This window comes from Tachyglossus aculeatus, chromosome 6 (assembly GCF_015852505.1).
Source record: "Tachyglossus aculeatus isolate mTacAcu1 chromosome 6, mTacAcu1.pri, whole genome shotgun sequence".
NCBI lineage: Eukaryota > Metazoa > Chordata > Mammalia > Monotremata > Tachyglossidae > Tachyglossus > Tachyglossus aculeatus.
The window spans coordinates 5,327,109-5,353,407 of record NC_052071.1 but is presented as its reverse complement, the minus strand read 5'-3'; the positions used below and the strand labels follow the sequence as shown (position 1 = coordinate 5,353,407).

Genomic DNA, 26,299 nt, shown 5'->3' with positions numbered 1-26,299 from the left:
GATACAAGGTGATCAGGTTGTCCCACGTGGGGCTCACAGCCTTCATCCCCATTTTACAGATGAGGGAACTGAGGCCCAGAGAAGTGCTTACTATGTGCCGAGCATGATGATGATAACAACAGTGACAATGATGATAATAGCATTTATAATAATAATAATAATAATGGTATTTGTTAAGCGCTTACTATGTGCCAAGCACTGTTCTAAGTGCTGGGGGGGATACAAGGTGATCAGGTTGTCCCACGTGGGGCTCACAGCCTTCATCCCCATTTTACAGATGAGGGAACTGAGGCCCAGAGAAGTGCTTACTATGTGCCGAGCATGATGATGATAACAACAGGGACAATGATGATAACAGCATTTATAATAATAATAATAATAATAATAATGGTATTTGTTAAGTGCTTACTATGTGCCAAGAACTGTTCTAAACACTGGGGGGGATACAAGGTGATCAGCTCACAGCCTTCATCCCCACTTTACAGATGAGGGAACTGAGGCCCAGAGAAGTGAAGTGACTCGCCCAAAGTCACCCAGCTGACAAGTGGCGGAGCCAGGATTAGAACTCATGACCTCTGACTCCCAAGCCCGGGCTCTTTCCACTGAGCCACGCTGCTTCATATTTATGTCATATATGTGGCCAACTTGTCCTTCCCAAGCGCTTAGTACAATGCTCTGCACACAGTAAGCGCTCAATAAATACGACTGAATGAATGAATGACTCCCCCTCTAGACTGTAAGCTTGATAATAGTAATAACTGCTGAAAATCATGGAACTTATTAAGCGCTTCCTATGTGCCAATCTCACAATCTCTTTTAGACTGTGAGCCCACTGTTGGGTAGGGACTGTCTCTATATGTTGCCAATTTGTACTTCCCAAGCGCTTAGTACAGTGCTCTGCACATAGTAAGCGCTCAATAAATACGATTGATTGATTGATTGATTGCCAAGCACTGTTCTAAGCTCTACGGAGACACGAGTCGATCAGGTTGGACACAGTCCCTGTCCCCCGTGGGGCTCCCAGTCTTAATCCCTATTTTCCAGATGAGGTCACTGAGGCCCAGAGAAGTGAAGTGACTCGCCCAAGGTCACTCAGCAGACAGGAGGCAGTGCCAAGATTCGAACCTAGGCCCTTCAGATTCCCAGGCCCGGGCTTTACGCTCTGTATGTTGCCAACTTGTACTTCCCAAGCGCTTAGTACAGTGCTCTGCACACAGTAAGCGCTCAATAAATACGATTGATTGATTATGCGTGGTTCGGTGGCAAGCCATGGCTTGGGGAGTCGCAGGCCATGGGTTCTAATCCCTCCTCTTCCACTTGTCTGCTGGGTGACCTTGGGCAAGTCACTTCACTGCTCTGCGCTTCAGTTCCCTCCTCTGTCAAATGGGGATAGGGACCGTGTCCAACCCGATCGGCTTGTATCCGCCCCGGGGCTTAGTACAGTGCCTGGCCCGTAGTAAGTGCTTAACAAATGCCATTTATCACTGTTATTTTTTTTTATCATCAATCGTCATCAATTGCATTTACTGAGCGCTTACTATGTGCAGAGCACTGTACTAAGCGCTTGGGAAGTCCAAATTGGCAACGTACAGAGACAGTCCCTACCCAACAGTGGGCTCACAGTCTAAAAGGGACTTTTAGATGCTATTTATTAGGCGCTTACTATGTGCACAGCACTGTTCTAAGCGCTGGGGAGGTTATAAGGTGATCAGGCTGTCCCACGGGGGGGGCTCACAGTCCTCATCCCCGTTTTCCAGATGAGGTCACTGAGGCCCAGAGAAGGGAAGTGACTTGCCCAGAGTCACCCAGCTGACAGTTGGCGGAGCCGGGATTTGAACCCACGATGCCTGACTCCAAAGCCCACTGAGCCACCCCGCTTCCCCATTATTATTCTTTTCCAGAAACGGAGTCCAGAGCATCAGCTCCTTGAGGGCAGGAAATGTGTCCGCCGGCTCTACCGTCCTCCCCCCCCGGCGCCGCGCAGGCAGCAAGCGCTCAGTAACTACCACCGACCCATTCTCCAGCCCCGGGAGGGGAAGACGACGCGACAATCACCTTGGGCAGCTCCCGCTGCCGGGGGTCGGGGCCGTCGCCGGCGGGGCGCGAGGGAGGGTCCGCCAGTCGTCTCAGCCGCCTCAGGCCGGCTCGGGCCTGGTCCACGTAGACGGGGTCGGGCCCGGGGGTCCCGCAGCCCCCCGCCTCCAGCACGACGCACAGCAAGAAGTGGTCCTGGGGGAGACGGGGCGGGAGGTTCGGTCCGCGGGGGCCGCCGGGCAACGCCGCCAACCCGGGGGGCTTGAACTAAAGACCCTGGGCAACCGCTTTAGATAATAAAAAGAACGATACCACCACCACAATAATAATTACAATAATATTTGTTAAGTGCTCGCTATGAGAAGCAGCGTGGCTCATTCATTCATTCATTCATTCATTCATTCAGTCGTATTTATTGAGCGCTTCCTGTGTGCAGAGCACTGGACCAAGCGCTTGGGAAGTCCAAGTTGGCAACATACAGAGACGGTCCCTACCCAACAGCGGGCTCACAGGCTAGAAGGGGGAGACAGACGGCAAAACAAAACATATAAACCAAATAAAATAAACAGAATGGACATGTACAAGTAAAATAAATAGAGTAATCAGTCAATCAATCGTATTTATTGAGCGCTTACTGTGTGCAGAGCACTGGACCAAGCGCTTGGGAAGTCCAAGTTGGCAACATCTAGAGACGGTCCCTACCCAACAGCGGGCTCACAGGCTAGAAGGGGGAGACAGACAACAAAACAAAACATATAAAGCAAATAAAATAAATAGAATGAACATGTACAAGTAAAACAAATAAACAGAGTAATCAATCAATCGTATTTATTGAGCGCTTACTGTGTGCAGAGCACTGGACTAAGCGCTTGGGAAGGACAAGTCGGCAACATCTAGAGACAGTCCCTACCCATCAGCGGGCTCACAGGCTGGAAGGGGGAGACAGACAACAAAACAAAACATATAAACCAAATAAAATAAACAGAATGGACATGTACAAGTAAAATAAATAAACAGAGTAATCAGTCAATCAATCGTATTTATTGAGCGCTTACTGTGTGCAAAGCACTGGACTAAGCACTTGGGAAGTACAAGTTGGCAACATCTAGAGACGGTCCCTACCCAACAGCGGGCTCACAGTCTAGAAGGGGGAGACAGACAACAAAACAAAACATATAAACCAAATAAAATAGAATAAAGATGTACAAGTAAAATAAATAGAGTAATCAATCAATCGTTTTTATTGAGCGCTTATTGTGTGCAGAGCACTGTACTAAGCGCTTGGGAATAATAATAATAATAATGATGGCATTTATTTAAGCGCTTACTATGTGCAAAGCACTGTTCTAAGCACTGGGGAGGTTACAAGGCGATCAGGTTGTCCCACGGGGGGCTCACAGTCTTAATCCCCATTTTACAGATGAGGTAACTGAGGCCCAGAGAAGTGAAGTGACTTGCCCAAAGTCACACAGCTGACAATTGGCGGAGTCGGAATTCAAACCCATGACCTCTGACTCCAAAGCCCGGGCTCTTTCCACTGAGCCACACTGCTTCTCCTAAGTACAAGTTAGCAACATAGAGAGACAGTCCCTACCCAACAGCAGGCTCACAGTCTAGAAGCGGGAGACAGAGAACAAAACCAAACATACTAACAAAGTAAAATAAATAGAATAGATATGTACAAGTAAAATAAATAAATAAATAAATAAATAAATAAATAGAGTAATAAATATGTACAAACATATATACATATATACAGGGGCTGTGGGGAAGGGAAGGAGGTAAGGTCCATCCCCCACATCTTCCCTCCTTCCCTTCCCCACAGCACCTGTATATATGTATATATGTTTGTACATATTTTTTTACTCTATTTATTTATTTATTTATTTTATTTGTACTAATGTATTCTATTTATTTTATCTTGTTGGTATGTTTGGTTTTGTTCTCTGTCTCCCCCTTTTAGACTGTGAGCCCACTGTTGGGTAGGGACTGTCTCTATATGTTGCCAATTTGTACTTCCCAAGCGCTTAGTACAGTGCTCTGCACATAGTAAGCGCTCAATAAATACGATTGATGATGATGATGATGATGATGATGATGGAGAGGGGGACGAGGGGGAGAGGAAGGAAGGGGCTGAGTGTGGGAAGGCCTCCTGGAGGAGGTGAGCTCTCAGTAGGGCCTTGAAGGGAGGAAGAGAGCGAGCTTGGCGGATGGGCAGAGGGAGGGCATGGATGTGCGGAGGGAGGGCATTCCACATAGTAAGCAAAGTGGCTCAGTGGGAAGAACCCGGGCTTTGGAGTCAGAGGTCATGGGTTCGAATCCCGGCTCCGCCAATTGTCAGCTGTGGGACTTTGGGCAAGTCACTTCACTTCTCTGGGCCTCAGTTCCCTCATCTGGAAAACAGGGATTAAGACTGTGAGCCCCTGTGGGACAACCTGATTGTCTTGTAACCGCCCCAGCGCTTAGAACGGGTGCTTTGCACATAGTAAGCGCTTAATAAATGCCATTATTATTATGTGCCAAGCACATGTGGGACAAGGGACTGTGTCCAACCTGATGACCTCGGATCTACCCCAGTGATGATGATGATGGTATTTATTAAGCGCTGACCATGCGCCAAGCACCGTTCTAAGCACTGGGGTGGATACAAGGTCATCAGGTTGTCCCCCGTGGGGCTCACAGTCGTCATCCCCGTTTTCCAGGTGAGGTCACTGAGGCCCAGAGAAGCGAAGTGACTCGCCCAAGGTCACGCAGCTGACGAGTGGCGAAGCCGGGATTAGAATCCACGACCTCGGATTCCCAAGCCCGGGCTCTTGCCACTAAGCCACGCCGCTTCTCACGTGCTTAAAACAACGCTTAGAACAGTGCTTGGCACATAGAAAGCACTTAACAAATACCATTATCATTATTAGAAAGACCAGGAAGGGTGGATGCTCACATATTATTTTTTTTTATGGTATTTGTTACACGCTTACTATGGTGCCAAGCACTGTACTAAGCGCTGGGGTGGATACGAGATCACCAGATTGGACGCGGTCCCTGTCCCACGCGGGGCTCCACATCTTCATCCCTATGTTAGTGCTTAGAACAGTGCTTTGCTCATAGTAAGCACTTAACAAATACCATCATTATTATTATTATTCCTTCAGTGCCCAGCGCTTAGAACAGTGCCCAGCGCTTAGAACAGTGCTTTGCTCATAGTAAGCGCTTAACAAATACCACTATTATTATTATTCCTTCAGTGCCCAGCGCTTAGAACAGTGCCAGCGCTTAGAATCAATCAATCAATCAATCGCATTTATTGAGTGCTTACCATGTGCAGAGCACTGTACTAAGCGCTTGGGAAGTACAAGTTGGCAACATAAACAGTGCCCAGCGCTTAGAACAGTGCTTTGCACATAGTAAGCGCTAAATAAATGCCATTATTTTTATTATTATTATTCCCTCAATGGTATTTATTGAGCGCTTACTGGGTGCAGAGCACTGTACTAAGCGCTTGGGAGAGGACAATAATATAGTAGCACGATCCACAGATTAGTTATGGTCCAAAGGAGCGAGTCTGTGGCTAAAGTGGAAACAGCCCAAGCTTTGGAGTCAGAGGTCATGGGTTCAAATCCCAGCTCCGCCAATTGTCGGCTGTGTGACTTTGGGCAGATCGCTTAACTTCTCTGTGCCTCAGTGACCTCACCTGTAAAATGGGGATGAAGACGGTGAGCGCCCCCCGTGGGACAACCTGATCACCTTGTAACCTCCCCTGCGCTTAGAACAGTGTAGTAAGTGCTTAATAAATGCCATTATTATTATTATTATTTTACGGATGAGGGAATGGAGGCCCTGGGAGGAGGGAAGCGACTCACCCGAGGTCCACGCAGCAGACCAGTGGCGGAGCCGGAATTAGAACCCAGCTCCTACTCAATCAGTGACTATCAAGCCCGGGATCTACCCGCCCAGACAAGCCGCTTCCCCATCTTGGGGATAATAATAACAATAATAATAATGATAGCGTTTATTAAGCGCTTACTATGTGCAAAGCACTGTTCTAAGCGCTGGGCAGGAGGCCCTGGGAGGAGGGAAGCGACTCACCCGAGGTCCATGCACCAGACCAGTGGAGGAGCCGGAATTAGAACCCAGCTCCTACTCAATCAGTGACTATCAAGCCCGGGATCTACCCGCCCAGACGCATCGCTTCCCCATCTTGGGAATAATAATAATAATAATAATAATAATGATAGAATTTATTAAGCGCTTCCTATGTGCAAAGCACTGTTCTAAGCGCTGGGAAGGAGGCCCTGGGAGGAGGGAAGCGACTCACCCGAGGTCCACGCAGCAGACCAGTGGCGGAGCCGGAATTAGAACCCAGCTCCTACTCAATCAGTGACTATAAAGCCCGGGATTTATCTGCCCAGACGTGCCGCTTCCCCATTTTGGGAATAATAATAATAATAATAATAATAATAGAATTTATTAAGCGCTTACTATGTGCAAAGCACTGTTCTAAGCGCTGGGAAGGAGGCCCTGGGAGGAGGGAAGCGACTCACCCGAGGTCCACGCAGCAGACCAGTGGCGGAGCCGGAATTAGAACCCAGCTCCTACTCAATCAGTGACTATCAAGCCTGGGATCTACCCGCCCAGACGCGCCGCTTCCCCATCTTGGGAATAATAATAATAATAATAATAATAATAGCATTTATTAAGCGCTTATTATGTGCAAAGCACTGTTCTAAGCGCTGGGAAGGAGGCCCTGGGAGGAGGGAAGCAACTCACCCGAGGTCCACGCAGCAGACCAGTGGCGGAGCCGGAATTAGAACCCAGCTCCTACTCAATCAGTGACTATCAAGCCCGGGATCTACCCGCCCAGACAAGCCGCTTCCCCATCTTGGGAATCATAATAATAATAATGATAGCATTTACTAAGCGCTTACTACGTGCAAAGCACTGTTCCAAGCGCTGGGAAGGTCACAAGGCGATGAAGTTGTCCCACGTGGGGCTCACCGTCTTCATCCCCATTTTCCAGATGAGGGAACTGAGGCCCAGAGTGACTTACCCGAGGTCCACGCAGCAGACCAGCGGCGGAGCCGGAATTAGAACCCAGCTCCTACTCAATCAGTGACTACCAAGCCCGGGATCTACCCGCCCAGACGCGCCGCTTCCCCATCTTGGGAATAATAATAATAATAATGATAGCATTTATTAAGCGCTTACTACGTGCAAAGCACTGTTCCAAGCGCTGGGAAGGTCACAAGGCGATGAAGTTGTCCCACGTGGGGCTCACCGTCTTCATCCCCATTTTCCAGATGAGGGAACCGAGGCCCGGAGTCACACGGCCGACGAGTGGCGGAGCCGGGATTAGAACCCACGACCCCTGACTCCCGAGCCCGGGCTCTTCCCGCTGAGCCGCGCTGCTTCCCTGAATCCCGGGAACGACGGAGTCACGGCTCCATCGCCGCCGCCGACGGAGGGGCCGGCGGCCCGGTGAACTCACCAGGCCGACGACGAGCAAGAAGCGGCGGGCCTCGGGCTCCCGGGAAGCTTCGGCGGAGGCGTCCGGGAAGTGGCGGGGACGGAAGATTTCCCTCCAGATGACCAGCCGGCTGATCCTCCGGGTCGCCGACAGCAAGAGGAGCCGCCACAGACGACAGTAGCCGGCCACGGCGACCAGGTCCTCCTGGGGCAGGTGGCTGCCTATCAAGTAGCCCTGGGCGCGGAAGCAAAAAGTGCAGAGCGCTGGACTTTGAATAATAATAATAATAATAATAATAATAATAATAATGATGGCATTTATTAAGCGCTTACTATGTGCAAAGCCCTGTTCTAAGCGCTGGGGAGGTGACAAGGTGATCAGGCTGTCCCTCCTGGGCCTCACGGATTTAATCCCCATTTTACAGATGAGGAAACTGAGGCCCGGAGAAGTGACTTGCCCGAAGTCACACAGCTGACAGTTGGTGGAGCCGGGATTTGAACCCATGACCTCTGACTCCAAAGCCCGGGCTCTTTCCTCCTGAGTCACGCTGCTTTTAGACTGTGAGCCCACTGTTGGGTAGGGACTGTCTCTATATGTTGCCAACTTGTACTGCCCAAGCGCTTAGTACAGTGCTCTGCACAGAGTAAGCGCTCAATAAATACGATTGATGATGATGATGATGATGACTCTGGGCAAGTCACTTCACTTCTCTGGGCCTCGGTTCCCTCATCTGTCAAATGGGGATGAAGACTGTGAGCCTCGCACGGGACAAACTGATCATCTTGTATCCCCCAGTGCTTAGAAAAGTGCTTTGCTCGTAGTAAGCGCTTAACAAATACCATCATTATTATTATTATTCCTTCAGTGCCCAGCGCTTAGAACAGTGAAAGCGCTTAGAACAGTGCCCAGCGCTTAGAACAGTGCTTTGCACATAGTAAGCGCTAAATAAATGCCATCATTATTATTATTATTATTCACTCAATGGTATTTATTGCCAATTCTCTGTGCCTCAGTTACCTCATCTGTAAAATGGGGATGAAGACTGTGAGCCCCGCGTGGGACAAACTGATCACCTTGTAACCTCCCCAGCGCTTAGAAAAGTGCTTTGCTCATAGTAAGCGCTTAACAAATACCATCATTATTATTATTATTCCTTCAGTGCCCAGCGCTTAGAACAGTGCCCAGCGCTTAGAACAGTGCTTGCACATAGTAAGCGCTAAATAAATGCCATTATTATTATTATCCACTCAATGGTATTTATTGTCACTTCTCTGTGCCTCAGTTACCTCATCTGTAAAATGGGGATGAAGACTGTGAGCCCCGCGCGGGACAAACTGATCACCTTGTATCCCCCAGTGCTTAGAAAAGTGCTTTGCTCATAGTAAGCGCTTAACAAATACCATCATTATTATTATTATTCCTTCAGTGCCCACCGCTTAGAACAGTGCCAGTGCTTAGAACAGTGCCCAGCGCTTAGAACAGTGCTTTGCACATAGTAAGCGCAAAAGAAATGCCATTATTTTTATTATTATTATTCACTCAATGGTATTTATTGAGCGCTTACTGGGTGCAGAGCACTGTACTAAGCGCTTGGGAGAGGACAATAATATAGTAGCACGATCCATAGATTAGTTATGTTCCAAAGGAGCGAGTCTGTGGCTAAAGGTACCTGGAGGGAAACCCCCATCAATCGATCGGTGGTATTTATTGAGCGCTTACTGTGTGGACAGCGCTGAATTGAGCACTTGGGAGAGCTGGAAGCAGGTTCCCTGCCCACAGCGGGCTCACAGTCTAAAGGGGGAGGCAGACATTAACAGAAATAAATAAATGAGGAGTTTGGAAGTGAAGTGCTGTGGGGCTGAGGAAGCCAATCCAAGTGCATAAATTATTACTATTAATTATTAAATGCCGTCGAGTCGTTTCCGACGCACGGCGACTCCACGGATAAACTTTCTCCACAACGTCCCGTCCTCCGCCACAATCCGCAACCTCTCTAACGGTTCTTCCGTTATCGCCGTTACGTTCCCTATCCGTCTAGCTGCCTCTTCCACGTCGTCCCTGGACTTTTCCTAGCGTGAGCGTCTTCTCCAGAGAATCCGCCCTCCCGATGACGTGCCCAAAATACGCTCATCTAAGTCGAGTCACTTGGCCTTGCAAAGCCCACTCTGGCTTAATTTGCTCCAAAATCCATTTGTCTGTCTTTTGGGAAGTCCCTGGTATTCGCAAAACGCTTTTCCGACACCACATTTCCAAAAAGAATCGATGTTCTTCCCATCCTGTTCTTTCACGGTCCAGCTTTCGGATCCACACACGGTCACTGGAAACACCTTAGGGTTGACGATTTGTATTTTTGCGGCGATAGTGACATCAGGACATGTCGTGACTTTTTCCAAGCTCTTTGTAATAAGAGGCTGGAATATCATAAGTGCATAAATAAAGGGAGAGAATCCAAGCGCAAGGGTGACGCGGAAGGGAATGGGAAAAGAGGACAGGAGGGGTTAGTCAGAAGGCCTTTAGGAGGAGGCCTCCACGAGGGGACAGGATCATGTCTAATTCCCACAGGGAACGGGGACGGATTCCCCATTTCGCAGACGAAGGAACCGAGGCCCGGAGAAGGGACGGGAGTCGCCCAGGCGGAGCCGGGATTAGGGCCCAGGTCCTCGGACTCCCGGGCCCGATTTCTCACCTTGTAAAAGAGGGCGGATCCCAATATCATATAGAGCCGTCTCATGTCGTAATAATCTTCAGACTAAAAGAGGAAATACAAAAAAAAACGGTTTGCCATTTCTGCCTTTTTGACGCTCAGGATGACAAAGGTTCTAACTGAGGTAGATCGCTTACAGATAATAATAATAATACTAATGATTGTGATATTTGTTAGGCGCGTACTATGTGCCGAGCACTGTTCTAAGCGCCGGGGGGCATACTAGGTAATCAGGTTGTCCCACGTGGGGCTCAAGCGCGTACTATGTGCTGAGCACTGTTCTAACCGCCGCGGGGGCATACAAGGTAATCAGGTTGTCCCACGTGGGGCTCAAGTGCTTACTATCAATCAATCGTATTTATTGAGCGCTTACTATGTGCAGAGCACTGTACTAAGCGCTTGGGAAGTACAAATTGGCAACACATAGAGACAGTCCCTACCCAACAGTGGGCTCACAGTCTAAAAGGATGATGGCATTTACTATGTGCCGAATGATAATAATAATAATAAATAATAATAATAATAATAATAATAATAATAATAATAATGTTGGTATTTGGTAAGTGCTTACTACGTGCCAAGCACTGTTCTAAGTGCTGGAGTAGATACAAGCTATTCAGGTTGTCCCGCACAGGGCTGACGGTCTTCATCCCCATTTTACAGGTGAGGTAACTGAGGCACAGAGAAGTCAAGTGACTCGCCCAAGGTCACCCGGCTGATAAGTGGCGGAGCCGGGATTAGAACCCACGACCTCCGACTCCCAAGCCCGGGCTCTACCCACTGAGCCTCGCCGCTTCTCACGCTGAGCGCTTCGGGGGGAATCTTACAAGCTCCCCGAAATCAGCGGCCTCCAGCTCGCTCAGCTCCGTGTCGATTTCCATCTGGGAAAAGAGGACACAAATATGGATTTGGGGCGTCCTTTAGGTCCAGGGCGCCGCGGTTTCCGGTGGAGATCTTTTTTGATTTTTCCCGCCGCCCTCTCCCAACCTTCCCCAGCCCCCTATTCATTCATTGTGGTATTTATTGAGCGCTTACTGCGTGCAGAGCACTGTACTAAGCGCCCCATCTTCCCGGCCCACCTTGACTTCCTGTGGCAAGGGGAGCCAGTGGGCTCCCGGCAGGTCGTTCAGCAGGGCCGGGCCGCGGTGACGATCGCCGAGGACGGCTCCCTGGAAGAACAGGTGGAAAAGGTGGTCCAGGCTCGGGACGTTCTCCTCGGGGCAGAAGGCGCTGATGGGGGGCAGAGCGGGACGTGAGCAGCGCTTAGTACAGTGCCGGGCGTCTAGCCGGCGCGTAATAAACACCACCGTTACTAAGCGCCGAGTAGGAGACCCCGGAGTTGGGAGGCGTGTTCCCTGCCCGCGGCCGACCGATCGAGCGCTCACTATGTGCAGAGCGCCGGACCACGCTCGATGGTGTTTCATTCATTCGTTCACCCAATCGTATTTATTGAGCGCCTACCGTGCGCAGAGCACCGTACTGAGCGCTTGGGAAGTCCAAGTCGGCAACATCTAGAGACGGCCCCTACCCGACAACGGGCTCACAGTCTAGAAGGGGGAGACGGACGACAGAACAAAACACGTGGACGGGTGTCAAGTCGTCAGAAAAAACAGAATTAAAGAATTTATCGAGCGCTTACTGTGCGCAAAGCACTGGACTGAGCGTCTGGGAGAGGACAGTCCCACAGAGTTGGTAGACACATTCCTTGTCCATCATTAATCGATTAATCGACAGCATTCATCGAGCGCTTACTACGTACAGAGCACTGGACTAACCTCTTTGGTTACATCTACAACAGAGTTGGTAGATGTTCATTCATTCATTCATTCATTCAATCGTATTTACTGAGCGCTTACTGTGTGCAGAGTGCTGTACTAAGCACTGGGGGTGAGCCTATCGTACCGTAAGCGCTTACCAAATACCATAAAAAAAAACCACGAAAAAAGGGCGCTCGATAACTCTTATTAATTGATTGCCTGGGATCGGGACCCAGCCGCAAAGTTGTACATCCGGTGAGGGACATCAGCTGTTAGCCATCGGTGGTATTTACTGAACGCTTACTGTGTGAAGGGCACTGTACTGAGCGCTCTCAACTACCATACCCGTGCCGTTACCTGTCTAAGGAGCCGTACATAAACTTCAAGGTCTGGACTACGGCGTTCATCATGTTCTTCAGCTGAGGAAGAGGAGCTCTAGAAAAACAGGCAGGGAGCGAGAAGTCACCTGAAAAAGTACGGTGCTTTGGGTTTCAACCGGACCAGGGAGAGCCCTTCGGGAAATTCTGCAGTCCTGTGGCTTAGCAGAGAAGCGGCGTGGCTCAGGCTTTGGAGTCAGAGGTCCTGGGTTCAAATCCCGGCCCCGCCAACTGTCAGCTGTGTGACTTTGGGCAAGTCGCTTAACTTCTCTGGGCCTCCGTTCCCTCATCTGCAAAAATGGGGATGACGACTGTGAGCCCCCCGTGGGGCAACCTGATCACCTTGTAATCTCCCCAGCGCTTAGAACAGTGCTTTGCACATAGTAAGCGCTTAACAAATGCCATTATTATTATTATTATTCTAATCCCGGCTCCGCCACATGTCAGCTGTGTGACTTTGGGCAAGTCACTTCACTTCTCTGGGCCTCAGTTCCCTCAACTGGAAAATGAGGATGAAGACGGTGAGGGGGGGCATCTTGTATCTATCCCAGCACTTAGAACAATACCATCATTATTATTATTATTATTATTATTATTATTATTATTATCATTGTTCTGTGGGTCTCAGTTTCCCATCTGTGGAAAGGGGATTATACCCTTTTCACGAAGCAGCGTGGCTCGGCGGCAACAGCCCAGGCTTGGGAGCCAGAGGTCATGGGTTCTAATCCCGGCTCCACCACACGTCTGCCGTGTGACCTTGGGCAAATCACTTCACTTCTCTGAGCCTCAGTGACCTCATCTGTCAAATGGGGATTAAGACTGTGAGCCCCACGTGGGCCAACCTGATCACCTTGTATACCCCCGGCGCTTAGGACAGTGCTTCGCACATAGTAAGCGCTTAACAAATGCCATCATTATTATTATTATTATTACCCTGCTACCTCCTACTTTGATTGTGAGCCCCATTTGGGGCTGGGACTCTGTCCAACATCATCATCATCATCATCATCATAATCGTAATAATGATCTGGTAATTGTTAAGAGCTTACTAATCGCCAAACAGTGTTCTAAGCACTAGATACAAGTTTCTGAGGTTGGGCCCGATCCCTGTCCCACACGGGGCTCACAATCTTCCTCATCCCTAGATGAGGGAACTGAGGCCCAGAGAGGTTATGCGACTTGCCCAACGTCACCCAGCGGATCGGTGGCAGAGCCGGGATGAGAAACCACGTCCTCTGGCTCCCAAGCCCGGGCTCTTCCCGTCAGGCCAGGCTGCTTACGAAATGCCTTAAAACGCCTTTAACCAGAAAAACGCATCGCGACGTAGACGGAATGCAGACGATTGAAAAGCCAAAGCAAAAATCCCAACCTACTTTTCGTCCGGGAGGCCGATTATCAGTAATCTTCCGGATTCCTTCCAGTAGGTCACGTGGACTAATTTCCCACTTAAAATCAGGGATGAGCTGGAAAACAGAGAAGCAGCGTGGCTCAGTGGAAACGGCATGGGCTTTGGAGTCAGGGGTCATGGGTTCAAATCCCGGCTCCACCAACTCAGCTGTGTGACCTTGGGCAAGTCACTTAACTTCTCTGTGTCTGAGATACCTCATCTGTAAAATGGGGATTAAGACTGTGAGCCCCCCCGTGGGACAACCTGATCACTTTGTAACCTCACCCGCAACTAGAACAGTGCTTTGCACATAGTAAGTGCTTAATAAATGCCATTATTATTATTATTAAAAGTAGGGTGGAAAGCGAGTCAGCCAATTCCAAAACGCTCCCAAAAGCACCTGACTAGGCTCCCAAAGCGCAACTGTGGATTGTAAATAATGATTTGTATGGCGTGTATTCATTCATATTTACTGAGCACTTGTACTTCCCAAGCGCTTAGTACAGTGCTCTGCACACAGTAAGCGCTCAATAAATACGATTGATTGACTGATTGATTGATTGCAAATCGCTGGACTAAGCACTTGGGAGAGTCCGATATAACAATAAACAGACACGTTCCCTTGCCCACCATGAGTTTACGGTCTAGCGGGGGAGAGAGACATTAATAGAAATAAATAAATAAATGTGGGCATGAGTGGTACTTGTACTTCCCAAGGGCTTAGTCCAGTGCTCTGCACACAGTAAGCGCTCAATAAATGCGATTGATTGATTGATTGATTGATTGATGGTGACGACTTTCTGTTCGATGAGGAGGTGGACGGGCCGCCACCTGAGGGGCGGGGAGACGCCGGCTGAACGTTTCTGTAGAAAAACGATGCGGGCGGCGGAGTGAAGTCTGGACCGGAGTGGGGAGAGACGGGAGGCAGGGAGGTCAGCCGGGAGGAACGGGACAAGGGCTTGGGAGCGGTTTGGATGGAGAGGAAAGGGCGGATTTTCACCACGTGTGGAGGCTGAACGGACAGGATTTTTCCCAAGTGCTTGTGCCAAGCACCGTTCTCAGTGCTGGGATAGACACAAGGCGATCAGGTTGTCCCCTGTGGGGCTCACGGTCAATCCCCATTTTCCAGATGAGGGAACTGAGGCCCAGAGAAGTGAAGTGACTTGCCCAAAGTCACACAGCTGACAAGCGGCGGAGCCGGGATTAGAACCCACGAGTTCTTTGGACCTCAGTTCCCTCCCCTACAAAATGGGGTTTCAATATTCCCCCTCTTGCTTCCACTGTGCGCTCCACGAGGGACTCTCTATTTTCAAATGGTATTCATTAAGGGCTTACTATGAGTCAAACACCATTCTAAGCGCTGGGGTGGATGCAAGTTAATTAGGCTGTAATAATAATAATAATAATAATAATGATGGCATTTATTAAGCACTTCCTGTGTGCAAAGCACTGTTCTAAGCGCTTGGGGACGTTACAAGCTGATCAGGTTGTCCCACGGGGGGCTGACAGTCTTCACCCCCATTTTCCAGATGAGGGAACTGAGGCCCAGAGAAGTGAAGCGACTTGCCCAAAGTCACCCAGCTGACAGTTGGCGGAGCCGGGATTTGAACCCATGACCTCTGACTCCAAAGCCCGGGCTCTTTCCACTGAGCCACGCTGCTTCCTGTATATATACTAGGTTGCCTGGGGCTCATTGTCTAAGAAGATTTGATGATCTCGTACCCACCCCAGAGCTTAGAACAGTGCTTGGCACCTAGTAAGCACTTAAACACCACAGTTCCTCTGTCCATCTCCCCTTGTAGACGGTCAGTTCCTCATCAATCATATTTATTGAGCGCTTACTGTGTGCAGAGCACTGTACTAAGCGCTTGGGAAGTACAAATTGGCAACATATAGAGACAGTCCCTACCCAATAGTGGGCTCACAGTCTAAAAAGTTCCTCGTGGGCAGAGAACATTTCTACTATCGCTGACGCAGCGTGGCTCAGTGGAAAGAGCTCGGGCTTGGGAGTCGGAGGTCGTGGGTTCTAATCCCGGCTCCGCCGCTTCTCAGCTGCGTGACTCTGGGCAAGTCGCTTCACTTCTCTGGGCCTCAGTTCCCTCATATGGAAAATGGGGATTGACTGTGAGCCCCACAGGGGACAACCTGATCACCTTGTATCTATCCCAGCACGTAGAACGGTGCTTGGCACATAGTAAGCGCTTAACAAATATCATTATTATTATTATTATTATTATTATTATTATTATTATGCAATGGCTATTTCTTGCCTCTTGATCAGTTTCCTCTTTGAGAAGCAGCATGGCCTAGTGGGTAGAGCCCGGGCTTGGGAGTCAAAGGACCTGGGTTCAGCTGTGTTACTTTGGGCAAGTCACTTAGCTTCTCTGTGCCTCAGTTACCTCATCTGTAAAATGGGGATGAAGGCTGTGAGCCCCACGTGGGACAACCTGATTAATGATAATAATAATAATGGCATTTGTTAAGCGCTTACTTACTGAAGCACTGTTCTAGGCACTTAGCATGATTACCTTATATCCCCCTCCGGCGCTTAGAACAGTGCTTGGCACATAGTAAGAGCTTAACAAATACCATTATCATTATTATTATTACCATAATTATGAACCCTGTTAGGCTGTCCTCTCCCAAGGGCTTGTTTAGTTCGGCAGTCTGCATTTAATAGATATGATAGATCTATTAGATAATAGATATGATCGACTGACGGATTGAGAATTGTCACTGCAAAAAGTGCTCCCCAAGTACAAGAACAAAGTGAAAAGGGGTGAAAGAGGAGAAACCGAACTGAAGATCTGATTACCTGGTAACGAGGGTCTGGGTTACGTTTTCCAACATGTCAGAGAGGGTGAGGAATATTCCCCTGACGCTTTTGAGTTTCTGAGACGCTTCAGTGTCTGGATAATAGTAGAGGATTTCTTGCTGTTAACGAGAGCAGTAAGGAGAGAAGCAATGATGGAATCATCCAATTTGCACATCCATTTCACTCATCTACCTCACAAGCTTACCACAGATTCGGATGAGATCCTGAATTCATTCATTCGAACGTATTTACTGAGCGCTTACTATGTGCAGAGCACTGTACTAAGAGCTTGGGAAGCACAAGTCGGCAATATCTAGAGACAGTCCCTACCCAACAGCGGGTTCACAGTCTAGAACAAAAACAACAAAACAACACAACAAATCAAAACAAGTGGACGGGTGCCGAGACGTCAGAACAAAATCAGGGAATCAGGGAAGCGGTGCGGCCTAGTGGGTAGAACTCGGGCCCGGGAGTCAGAAGGACCTGGGTTCTAATCCCGGCTCTGCCGCTTGTCTGCTGGGTGACCTTGGGCGAGTCACTTCACCTCTCCGGGCCTCAGTTACCTCACCTGAATGAAGACCGTCAGCGCCTTGCGGGACCTGATGATCTTCTATCCGCCCTAACACTTAGTTTAGTGCCTGATGTATAGTAAGCGCTTAACAAATAGCATTATTATTATAATTATTTGCAATTCAGTAATGCCCAGGGCAAGTAATTGGAAGAAGGAAGAAAAAAGAAAGAGAAAGAAAGCAGAAGACAAAGAAGGAAGGAGGAGGAGGAAGAAGAAGAAAAAGGAGGAGGAAGTGGAAGAAGGAGGAAGAAGAAGAAAAAGGAGGAGGAAGTGGAAGAAGAAGGAAGGATTAGCAGGAGGAAGAAGAAAAACGAGGAGGAAGAAGAAAAAGAAGGAGGAAGTGGAAGAAGAAGGAAGGATTAGGAGGAGGAGGAAGAAGAAGAAAAACGAGGAGGAAGTGGAAGAAGGAGGAAGAAGAAAAAGGAGGAGGAAGTGGAAGAAGAAGGAAGGATTAGGAGGAGAAGGAGGAGGAAGAAGAAAAATGAGGAGGAAGTGGAAGAAGGAGGAAGAAGAAGAAAAAGGAGGAGGAAGTGGAAGAAGAAGGAAGGATTAGGAGGAGAAGGAGGGAGAAGAAGAAAAAGGAGGAGGAAGTGGAAGAAGGAGGAAGAAGAAGAAAAAGGAGGAGGAAGTGGAAGAAGGAAGAAGAAGAAGAAAAAGGAGGAGGAAGTGGAAGAAGAAGGAAGGATTAGGAGGAGAAGGAGGAAGAAGAAAAACGAGGAGGAAGTGGAAGAAGGAGGAAGAAGAAGAAAGGAGGAGGAAGTGGAAGAAGAAGGAAGGATCAGGAGGAGGAGGAAGAAGAAGAAAAAGGAGGAGGAAGTGGAAGAAGAAGGAAGGATCAGGAGGAGAAGGAGGAAGAAGAAGAAAAAGGAGGAGGAAGTGGAAGAAGAGGAAGGAATAAGAAGAAGAAGAAGGGCACAAAGAGCTTCCTTTGTGCCACGTTTTAAGTGCTGTGTAGATACAAGATCATCAGATTCCACAAAGGGCTCACAGTCTAAGTAGCAGGGAGAACAGATACTGAACCCCCATTTTGCAGGTGAGGGAAACTGAGGCCCAGGGAAGTGAAGTGACTCGCCCAAGGTCCCCCCAGCAGAGAAGCGGCAGAGCCAGGACAAGACCCCAGGTCCTCTGACTCTCAGGCCCGGGGTCTACGTAAGCTCCTCTCGACCGTCAGCTCGTCGGGAGCCGGGAACGTGCCTGTGGATTGTTCCATCGTCCTCTCCCGAGCGCTCAGTCCAGCGCCCTGCACGCAGGAAACGCTCAACAAATACGACCGGCCGACTGACCACCCACTAGGCCGCACCGCCTCCTCCCTTGGCTCCCTCCATGACAAGCTATTTTGATGCTATTGACGCCTGTCTCTTTGTTTCGTTTTGTTGTCCGTCTCCCCCCTCTAGACCGTGAGCCCGCTGTCGGGTAGGGACTGTCTCTGTTCATTCATTCATTCAGTCATTTATTGAGCGCCTACTGTGTGCAGAGCACTGTACTAAACTCTTGGGAAGCCCCAGTTGTACTTTCCAAGCACTTAGTCCGGCGCCCTGCACACAGTAAGTGCTCAATAAATACAACTGAATGAAGGGAGGAAAGAAAGAAGGAAGCTAGGGGAGCGTTTCTCCTTCATGCAGCGTGGCTCAGTGGCTTTGGAGTCAGAGGTCCTGGGTTCAAATCCCAGCTCCGCCACTTGTCAGCTGTGTGACTTGGGGCAATTCACTTGACTTCTCTGGGCCTCAGTGACCTCATCTGTAAAATGGGGATTAAGACTGTTAGCCCCTCTGTGGGACAACCTGATCACCTTGTAACCTCCCCAGCGCTTAGAACAGTGCTACAGTAAGCGCTTAATAAATGCTATCACTACTATTCTCTGTGCCCCAGTGACCTCATCTGTAAAAAGGGGATTAAGACTGTTAGCCCCCCCACCGTGGGGCAACCTGATCACCTTGTAACCTCCCCAATCAATCAATCAATCATATTTATTGAGCGCTTACTGTGTGCAAAGCACTGTACTAAGCGCTTGGGAAGTACAAGTTGGCAACATACAGAGACAGTCCCTATCCAACAGTGAGCTCACAGTCTAAAAGGGGGAGACAGAGAACAAAACCAAACATACTAACAAAATAAAATAAATAGAATAGATAGGTACAAGTAAAATAAATAAATAAATAGAATAATAAATATGTACAAACATATATACATATATACAGGTGCTGCAGGGAGGGGAGGGTGGTAAGGTGGGGGAGAGGAAGGAGGGGGCTCAGTGTGGGAAGGCCTCCTGGAGGAGGTGAGCTCCCAGTAGGGCTTTGAAACGCCACAGTTATTATTTCGTGGCTTAGTGGGAAGAGCCTGGGCTTTGGAGTCAGAGGTCATGGGTTCGAAGGGAAGGGAAGGGAAGGGAAGGGAAGGAGGTAAGATGGGGCTGAGTGTGGGAAGGCCTCCTGGAGGAGGTGAGCTCTCAGTAGGGCCTTGAAGGGAGGAAGAGAGCTAGCTTGGCGGATGGGCAGAGGGAGGGCATTACAGCGCTTAGAGCAGTGCTTGGCACTTAGTAAGCGCTTAATAAATGCCATTACTCATTATTATTATTATTATTATTATTATTATTATTATTATTCCCGCACCTCTTCTTTCGCCGTGTCCGAGCCCAGCTGCAGGGTGAGGTACATGACAATGTGAGGGGTCCTGAGGAGGATCGCTTCGTCCGGCTCCTCTTCTCCCCCCAACAGTCTGGCCGAACCCCACCGCCCCGACTGCTGGGCCGCCCGCTTCTTTTCGGGAATGGTCTCCTCGGGCCCCGGGGCGGGCGTCTCGAAGGTCAGCTTCACCTGGGGGACAAAATCATCATCATCATCAATCGTATTTATTGAGCGCTTACTGTGTGCAGAGCACTGGACTAAGCGCTTGGGAAGGACAAGTTGGCCACATATAGAGACGGTCCCTACCCGACAGTGGGCTCACAGTCTAAAAATGGGGGGGGGGGGGGGGGTCGCTCGACGGCGAAGACCCCAGGGAGGGTCACCCACAGCGGGAGGCGGCCGGGAGGATCGGCATTCCTCGCTCTTCCCTCTTGCCCATCCGGCTCTCCGCCTGGCACCGTTCAATCAATCAATTGTATTTATTCAGTCAATCAATCAATCAGTCAATCGTATTTATTGAGCGCTTACTGTGTGCAGAGCACTGTACTAAGCGCTTGGGGAGTACAAGTTGGCAACATCTAGAGACGGTCCCTACCCAACAGTGGGCTCACAGTCTAAAAGGCTGGTTCCTTACCTCCTTCCCCTCCCCACAGCACCTGTAGAGATGTATATATGTTTGTATGTATTTATTACTCCATTTATTTATTCTACTTGTACATATTTATTCTATTTATTTCATTTTGTTGATATGTTTTGTTTTGTTCTCTGTCCCCCCTTTCTAGACTGCGAGCCCGCTGTTGGGTAGGGACCGTCTCTAGATGTTGCCACCTTGGACTTCCCAAGCGCTTAGTACAGTGCTCTGCACACAGTAGGTGCTCAATAAATACGACTGAATGGATGAATGAATGAATTGAGCCCCTGCTGTGGGCAGAGGAGAAGGAGAAGGAGAAGGAGAAGAAGAAGAAGACGACAAAATAAAATAAATAGAATAAATATGTATAAATAAATTGATTGATTGATTGATTGATTAGAAGGGGAAGACAGACGACAAAACAAAGCATGTAAACGGGTGTCAAAACTGTCAGAAAAAATAGAAATCGCTGAGGTAGATGCATGATAATGAGGTTGGCCATGGTCCGTGTCCCACGTGGGGCTCCCAGTCTCTTTTTTATGCTATTGATTAAGCGCTTACTATGTGCCAGGCACTGTACTAAGCGCTGGAGTAGTTACAAGATAGACTGTGAACCTGCTGTTGGGTAGGGACTGTCTCTATGAGTTGCCGACTTGTACTTCCCAAGCGCCTAGTACAGTGCTCTGCACACAGTAAGCGCTCAATAAATACAACTGATTGATTGATTGATCAGGTTGGACACAGTCGGTGTCCCACACGGGGCTCACCGTCTTCATCCCCATTTTACAGGTGAGGCACAGAGAAGTGGAGTGACTCGCCCGGGGGTCGCACAGCCGACCCGCGGCAGAGGCAGGATTAGAACTCGGGTCCTTCCGACTCCCAGTGGATTCTTTCCACCAGGCCAAGATGTAAGCGTTTAATCTCCCTCACCTCTACTACACTGTCAGTTCGGTGTGGGCAGGGAATGTGACCGTCCTATTGCTACGCTGTCCTCTCCCAGGCGCTTACTACAGTGCCCCGCACTCAGTAAGCGCTCAATAAATACGACTGACTGGTTTCTGATGGAGGCAGGTTGGATGCTCAATGTTAGAAATAAAACATCAGCCACACAGACTCTAGAGAAGCAGCGTGGCTCGGTGGAAAAAGGAAGGAGCTTTGGAGTCAGAGGTCATGGGTTCAAATCCTGGCTCCGCCAATTATCAGCTGGGTGACTTTGGGCAGGTCACTTCTCTGGGCCTCAGTTCCCTCATCTGTAAAATGGGGATGAAGACTGTGAGCCCCCCGTGGGACAACATGATCACCTTGTATCCCCCCCAGCGCTTAGAACAGTGCTTTGCACATAGTAAGCGCTTAATAAATGCCATCATCATTATTAAGTGGACGGGGAATCTCGGCCCCGCCAACTGTCAGCTGTGTGACTTTGGGCAGGTCGCTTCACTTCTCTGGGCCTCAGTTCCCTCATCTGTAAAATGGGGATTAAGACTGTGAGCCCCCAGTGGGACAACATGATCACCTTGTATCCCCCCCAGCGCTTAGAACAGTGCTTGGCACGTAGTAAGCGCTTAATAAATGCCGTCATCATTATTAAGTGGACGGGGAATCTCGGCCCCGCCAACTGTCAGCTGTGTGACTTTGGTCAAGTCGCTTCACTTCTCTGGGCCTCAGTGACCTCATCTGTCAAATGGGGATGAAGCCTGTGAGCCCCCCGTGGGACAACCCGATCACCTTGTCACCTCCCCAGCGCTTAGAACAGTGCTTTGCACATAGTAAGCGCTTAATAAATGCCGTCATCACTATAAAGTGGACAGGGATGGTTTCTACCAATCTCGGCTCCGCCACTTGTCAGCTGGGTGACTCTGGGCGAGTCGCTTCACTTCTCTGGGCCTCAGTGACCTCATCTGTCAAATGGGGATGAAGACTGTGAGCCCCCCGTGGGACAACCTGATCACCCTGTAACCTCCCCAGCGCTTAGAACAGTGCTTTGCACATAGTAAGCGCTTAATAAATGCCCACTGTTGGGTAGGGACTGTCTCTATATGTTGCCAACTTGTACTTCCCAAGCGCTTAGTACAGTGCTCTGCACATAGTAAGCGCTCAATAAATACGACTGATGATTATTATTACCAACTGGGTCGGACTGTGCTGTCCCAAGCGCTTAGTCCAGTGCTCTGCACACAGTAAGCGCTCGATAAATACGACCGACTGACTGTCTTGTGGGTGTGGGATGTTAGAAATAAAACGCCAGCCACACAGGCTACAACCGGGCGGGGAACGTTGTCTACCGGCTGGGTTGTACTGGACTCTCCCGAGCGCTCAATACGCGCGCCACTGTTCGACTGACTGATGTGCAAGAAGCACAATAGAGAAGCAGCGTGGCTCATCATCAATCGTATTTATTGAGCGCTTACTATGTGCAATCAATCAATCAATCAATCAATCGTATTTATTGAGCGCTTACTATGTGCAGAGCACTGTACTAAGCGCTTGGGAAGTCCAAACTGGCAACATATAGAGACAGTCCCTACCCAACAGTGGGCTCACAGTCTAAAAGGGGGAGACAGAGAACAGAACCAAACATACCAACAAAATAAAATAAGTAGGATAGAAATGCACAAGTAAAATAAATAAATAAATAAATAAATAAATGGGAGTCGGAGGTCACGGGTTCGAATCCCGGCTCCACCAACTGTCAGCTGTGGGACTTTGGGCAAGTCGCTTCACTTCTCTGGGCCTCAGCTCCCTCATCTGTCAAATGGGGATGAAGACTGTGAGCCCCACGTGGGACAACTTGATCACCTTGCGTCCCCCCCAGCGCTTAATCAATCGATCGCATTTATTATGATTTCTTTATTTATTTATATTTATTACGAAAAATACGACTGATTGATTGATTGATTGAGCGCTTACTGTGTGCAGGGCACTGTACTGAGCGCTTGGGAAGTATAAGTTGGCAACATATAGAGACGGTCCCTACCCAACAGTGGGCTCACAGTCTAAAAACAGTGCTCTGCACATCAATCAATCAATCAATCAATCAATCGCATTTATTGAGCGCTTACTATGTGCAGAGCACTGTACTAAGCGCTTGGGAAGTCCAAACTGGCAACATATAGAGACAGTCCCTACCCAACAGTGGGCTCACAGTCTAAAAGGGGGAGACAGAGAACAGAACCAAACATACCAACAAAATAAAATAAGTAGGATAGAAATGTACAAGTAAAATAAATAAATAAATAAATAAATAAATGGGAGTCGGAGGTCACGGGTTCGAATCCCGGCTCCACCAACTGTCAGCTGTGGGACTTTGGGCAAGTCGCTTCACTTCTCTGGGCCTCAGCTCCCTCATCTGTCAAATGGGGATGAAGACTGTGAGCCCCACGTGGGACAACTTGATCACCTTGCGTCCCCCCCCAGCGCTTAATCAATCGATCGTATTTATTACGATTTCTTTCTTTATTTATTATATATTTATTACGAAAAATACGACTGATTGATTGATTGATTGAGCGCTTACTGTGTGCAGGGCACTGTACTGAGCGCTTGGGAAGTACAAGTTGGCGACATATAGGGACGGTCCCTACCCAACAGTGGGCTCACAGTCTAAAAACAGTGCTCTGCACATCAATCAATCAATCAATCAATCGCATTTATTGAGCGCTTACTATGTGCAGAGCACTGGACTAAGCGCTTGGGAAGTACAAACTGGCAACACATAGAGACAGTCCCTACCCAACAGTGGGCTCACAGTCTAAAAGGGGGAGACAGAGAACAGAACCAAACATACCAACAAAATAAAATAAATAGGATAGAAATGTACAAGCAAAATAAATAAATAAATAGAGTAATAAATGTGTACAACCATATATACATGCCCATAGTAAGCGCTTAACAAATGCCATCATCATCATCATTATTATTGTTATTGTTATTGTTGTTGTTGTTGTTATTATTATTATTATCATTATTATTATTGTTGTTGTTATTATTATTATTATTAGCAAAGGACATGGTTTACCTGTGCCGGTCTGGGGATGTGAGAGAGAATCCGCTCTAAATTCTCCGAGTTGACGTCGACGTCGTTTATGGAGACGAGAACATCCCCTGGGGACAAAGCCAACGGAAAATCACCGCCCGCTCCCACCCCCACGGCACAGCGCGGCTCAGTGGGTAGAGCCCGGGCTTGGGCGGCCGAGGACGCGGGTTCAAATCCCGCCTCCGCCGCTTGTCTGCTGTGTGGCCTCGGGCAAGCCGCTTCACTTCTCTGGGCCTCAGTTCCCTCACCTGTAAAAATGGGGGTGAAGACCGTGAGCCCCATGAGGTGACAACCTGATCACCTCGTATCTCCCCCAGCGCTTAGAACGGTGCTTCGAACATAGTAAGCGCTTAACAAATACCACATTTAGCCCAGTAAGCACTCAATAAATACCATTAATTGACTGTACGTGCTCCCGAGCATTTAGTCCCGTGTTCTGCACACAGTAAGCGCTCAATAAATACCATTAATTGACTGTGGACACTCCCAAGCATTTAGTCCAGTGCTCTGCACCCAGTGAGCGCTCAATAAATACCATTAATTGATCGTGCACGCTCCCAAGCATTTAGCCCAGGGCTCCGCACACAGTAAACGCTCAATAAATGCCATTAATTGATTGTGCACGCTCCCAAGCATTTAGACCAGGGCTCTGCACACAGAAAGCACTCAATAAATACCATTAATTGACTGTACGTGCTCCCAAGCATTTAGTCCAGTGTTCTGACACAGTTAGCACTCAATAAATACCATTAATTGACTGTGGACACTCCCAAGCATTTAGTACAGGGCTCTGCAGAGTAAATGCTCAATAAATACCATTAATTGATCGTACACGCTCCCAAGCATTTAGCCCAGGGCTCCGCATACAGTAAGCGATCAATAAATACCATTAATTGACTGTGGACACTCCCAAGCATTTAGTCCAGTGTTCTGCACCCAGTAAACGCTCAATAAATACCATTAATTGATCGTGCACGCTCCCAAGCATTTAGTCCAGGGCTCTGCACACAGTAAGCGATCAATAAATACCATTAATTGACTGTGGACACTCCCAAGCATTTAGTCCAGTGCTCTGCACCCAGTAAGCGCTCAATAAATACCATTAATTGATCATGCACGCTCCCAAGCATTTAGTTCAGGGCTCCGCACACTATAAACGCTCAATAAATATCATTAATTGATCGTGCACACTCCCAATCATTTAGTCCAGGGCTCCGCACACTGTAAGCGATCAATAAATACCATTAATTGATCGTGCACGCTCCCAAGCATTTAGTCCAGGGCTCCGCACACAGTAAACGCTCAATAAATGCCATTAATTGATCGTGCACGCTCCCAAGCATTTAGTCCAGGGCTCCGCACACTGTAAACGCTCAATAAATACCATTAATTGATCGTGCACGCTCCCAAGCATTTAGTCCAGGGCTCCGCACCCAGTAAGCGCTCAGTAAATACCATTAATTGACTGTGGACACTCCCAAGCATTTAGTCCAGTGCTCTGCATCCAGTAAACGCTCAATAAACACCATTAATTGATCGTGCACACTCCCAAGCATTTAGTCCAGGGCTCTGCACCCAGTAAGTGCTCAACAAATACCATTAATTGACCGTGCACGCTCCCAAGCATTTAGTCCAGGGCTCCGCACAGAGTAAACGCTCAATAAATACCATTAATTGATCGTGCACGCTCCCAAGCATTTAGTCCAGGGCTCCGCACACTGTAAGCGATCAATAAATACCATTAATTGATCGTGCACGCTCCCAAGTATTTAGTCCAGGGCTCCGCACCTAGTAAGCGCTCAATAAATACCATTAATTGATCGTGCACGCTCCCAAGCATTTAGTCCAGGGCTCCGCACCCAGTAAACGCTCAATAAATGCCATTAATTGATCGTGCACGCTCCC

General features: G+C 48.6%; 1 protein-coding gene across 1 annotated transcript in view; it reads right to left on the bottom strand.

The window, feature by feature from the left end:
* The window catches only part of INTU (inturned planar cell polarity protein), a 44,809-nt gene that overhangs the window by 12,354 nt on the left and 6,156 nt on the right, over nt 1-26,299 (bottom strand). The window contains exons 3-12 of the mRNA XM_038748416.1: nt 24,377-24,462; nt 19,716-19,919; nt 16,536-16,654; nt 13,707-13,796; nt 12,314-12,391; nt 11,279-11,429; nt 11,027-11,080; nt 10,182-10,244; nt 7,517-7,729; nt 2,056-2,229 (exon numbers count right to left, since the gene is read on the bottom strand). Of these exons, the coding sequence (XP_038604344.1) occupies nt 2,056-2,229; nt 7,517-7,729; nt 10,182-10,244; nt 11,027-11,080; nt 11,279-11,429; nt 12,314-12,391; nt 13,707-13,796; nt 16,536-16,654; nt 19,716-19,919; nt 24,377-24,462 (1,232 nt within the window). The remainder of the gene's footprint in view (nt 1-2,055; nt 2,230-7,516; nt 7,730-10,181; nt 10,245-11,026; nt 11,081-11,278; nt 11,430-12,313; nt 12,392-13,706; nt 13,797-16,535; nt 16,655-19,715; nt 19,920-24,376; nt 24,463-26,299) is intronic.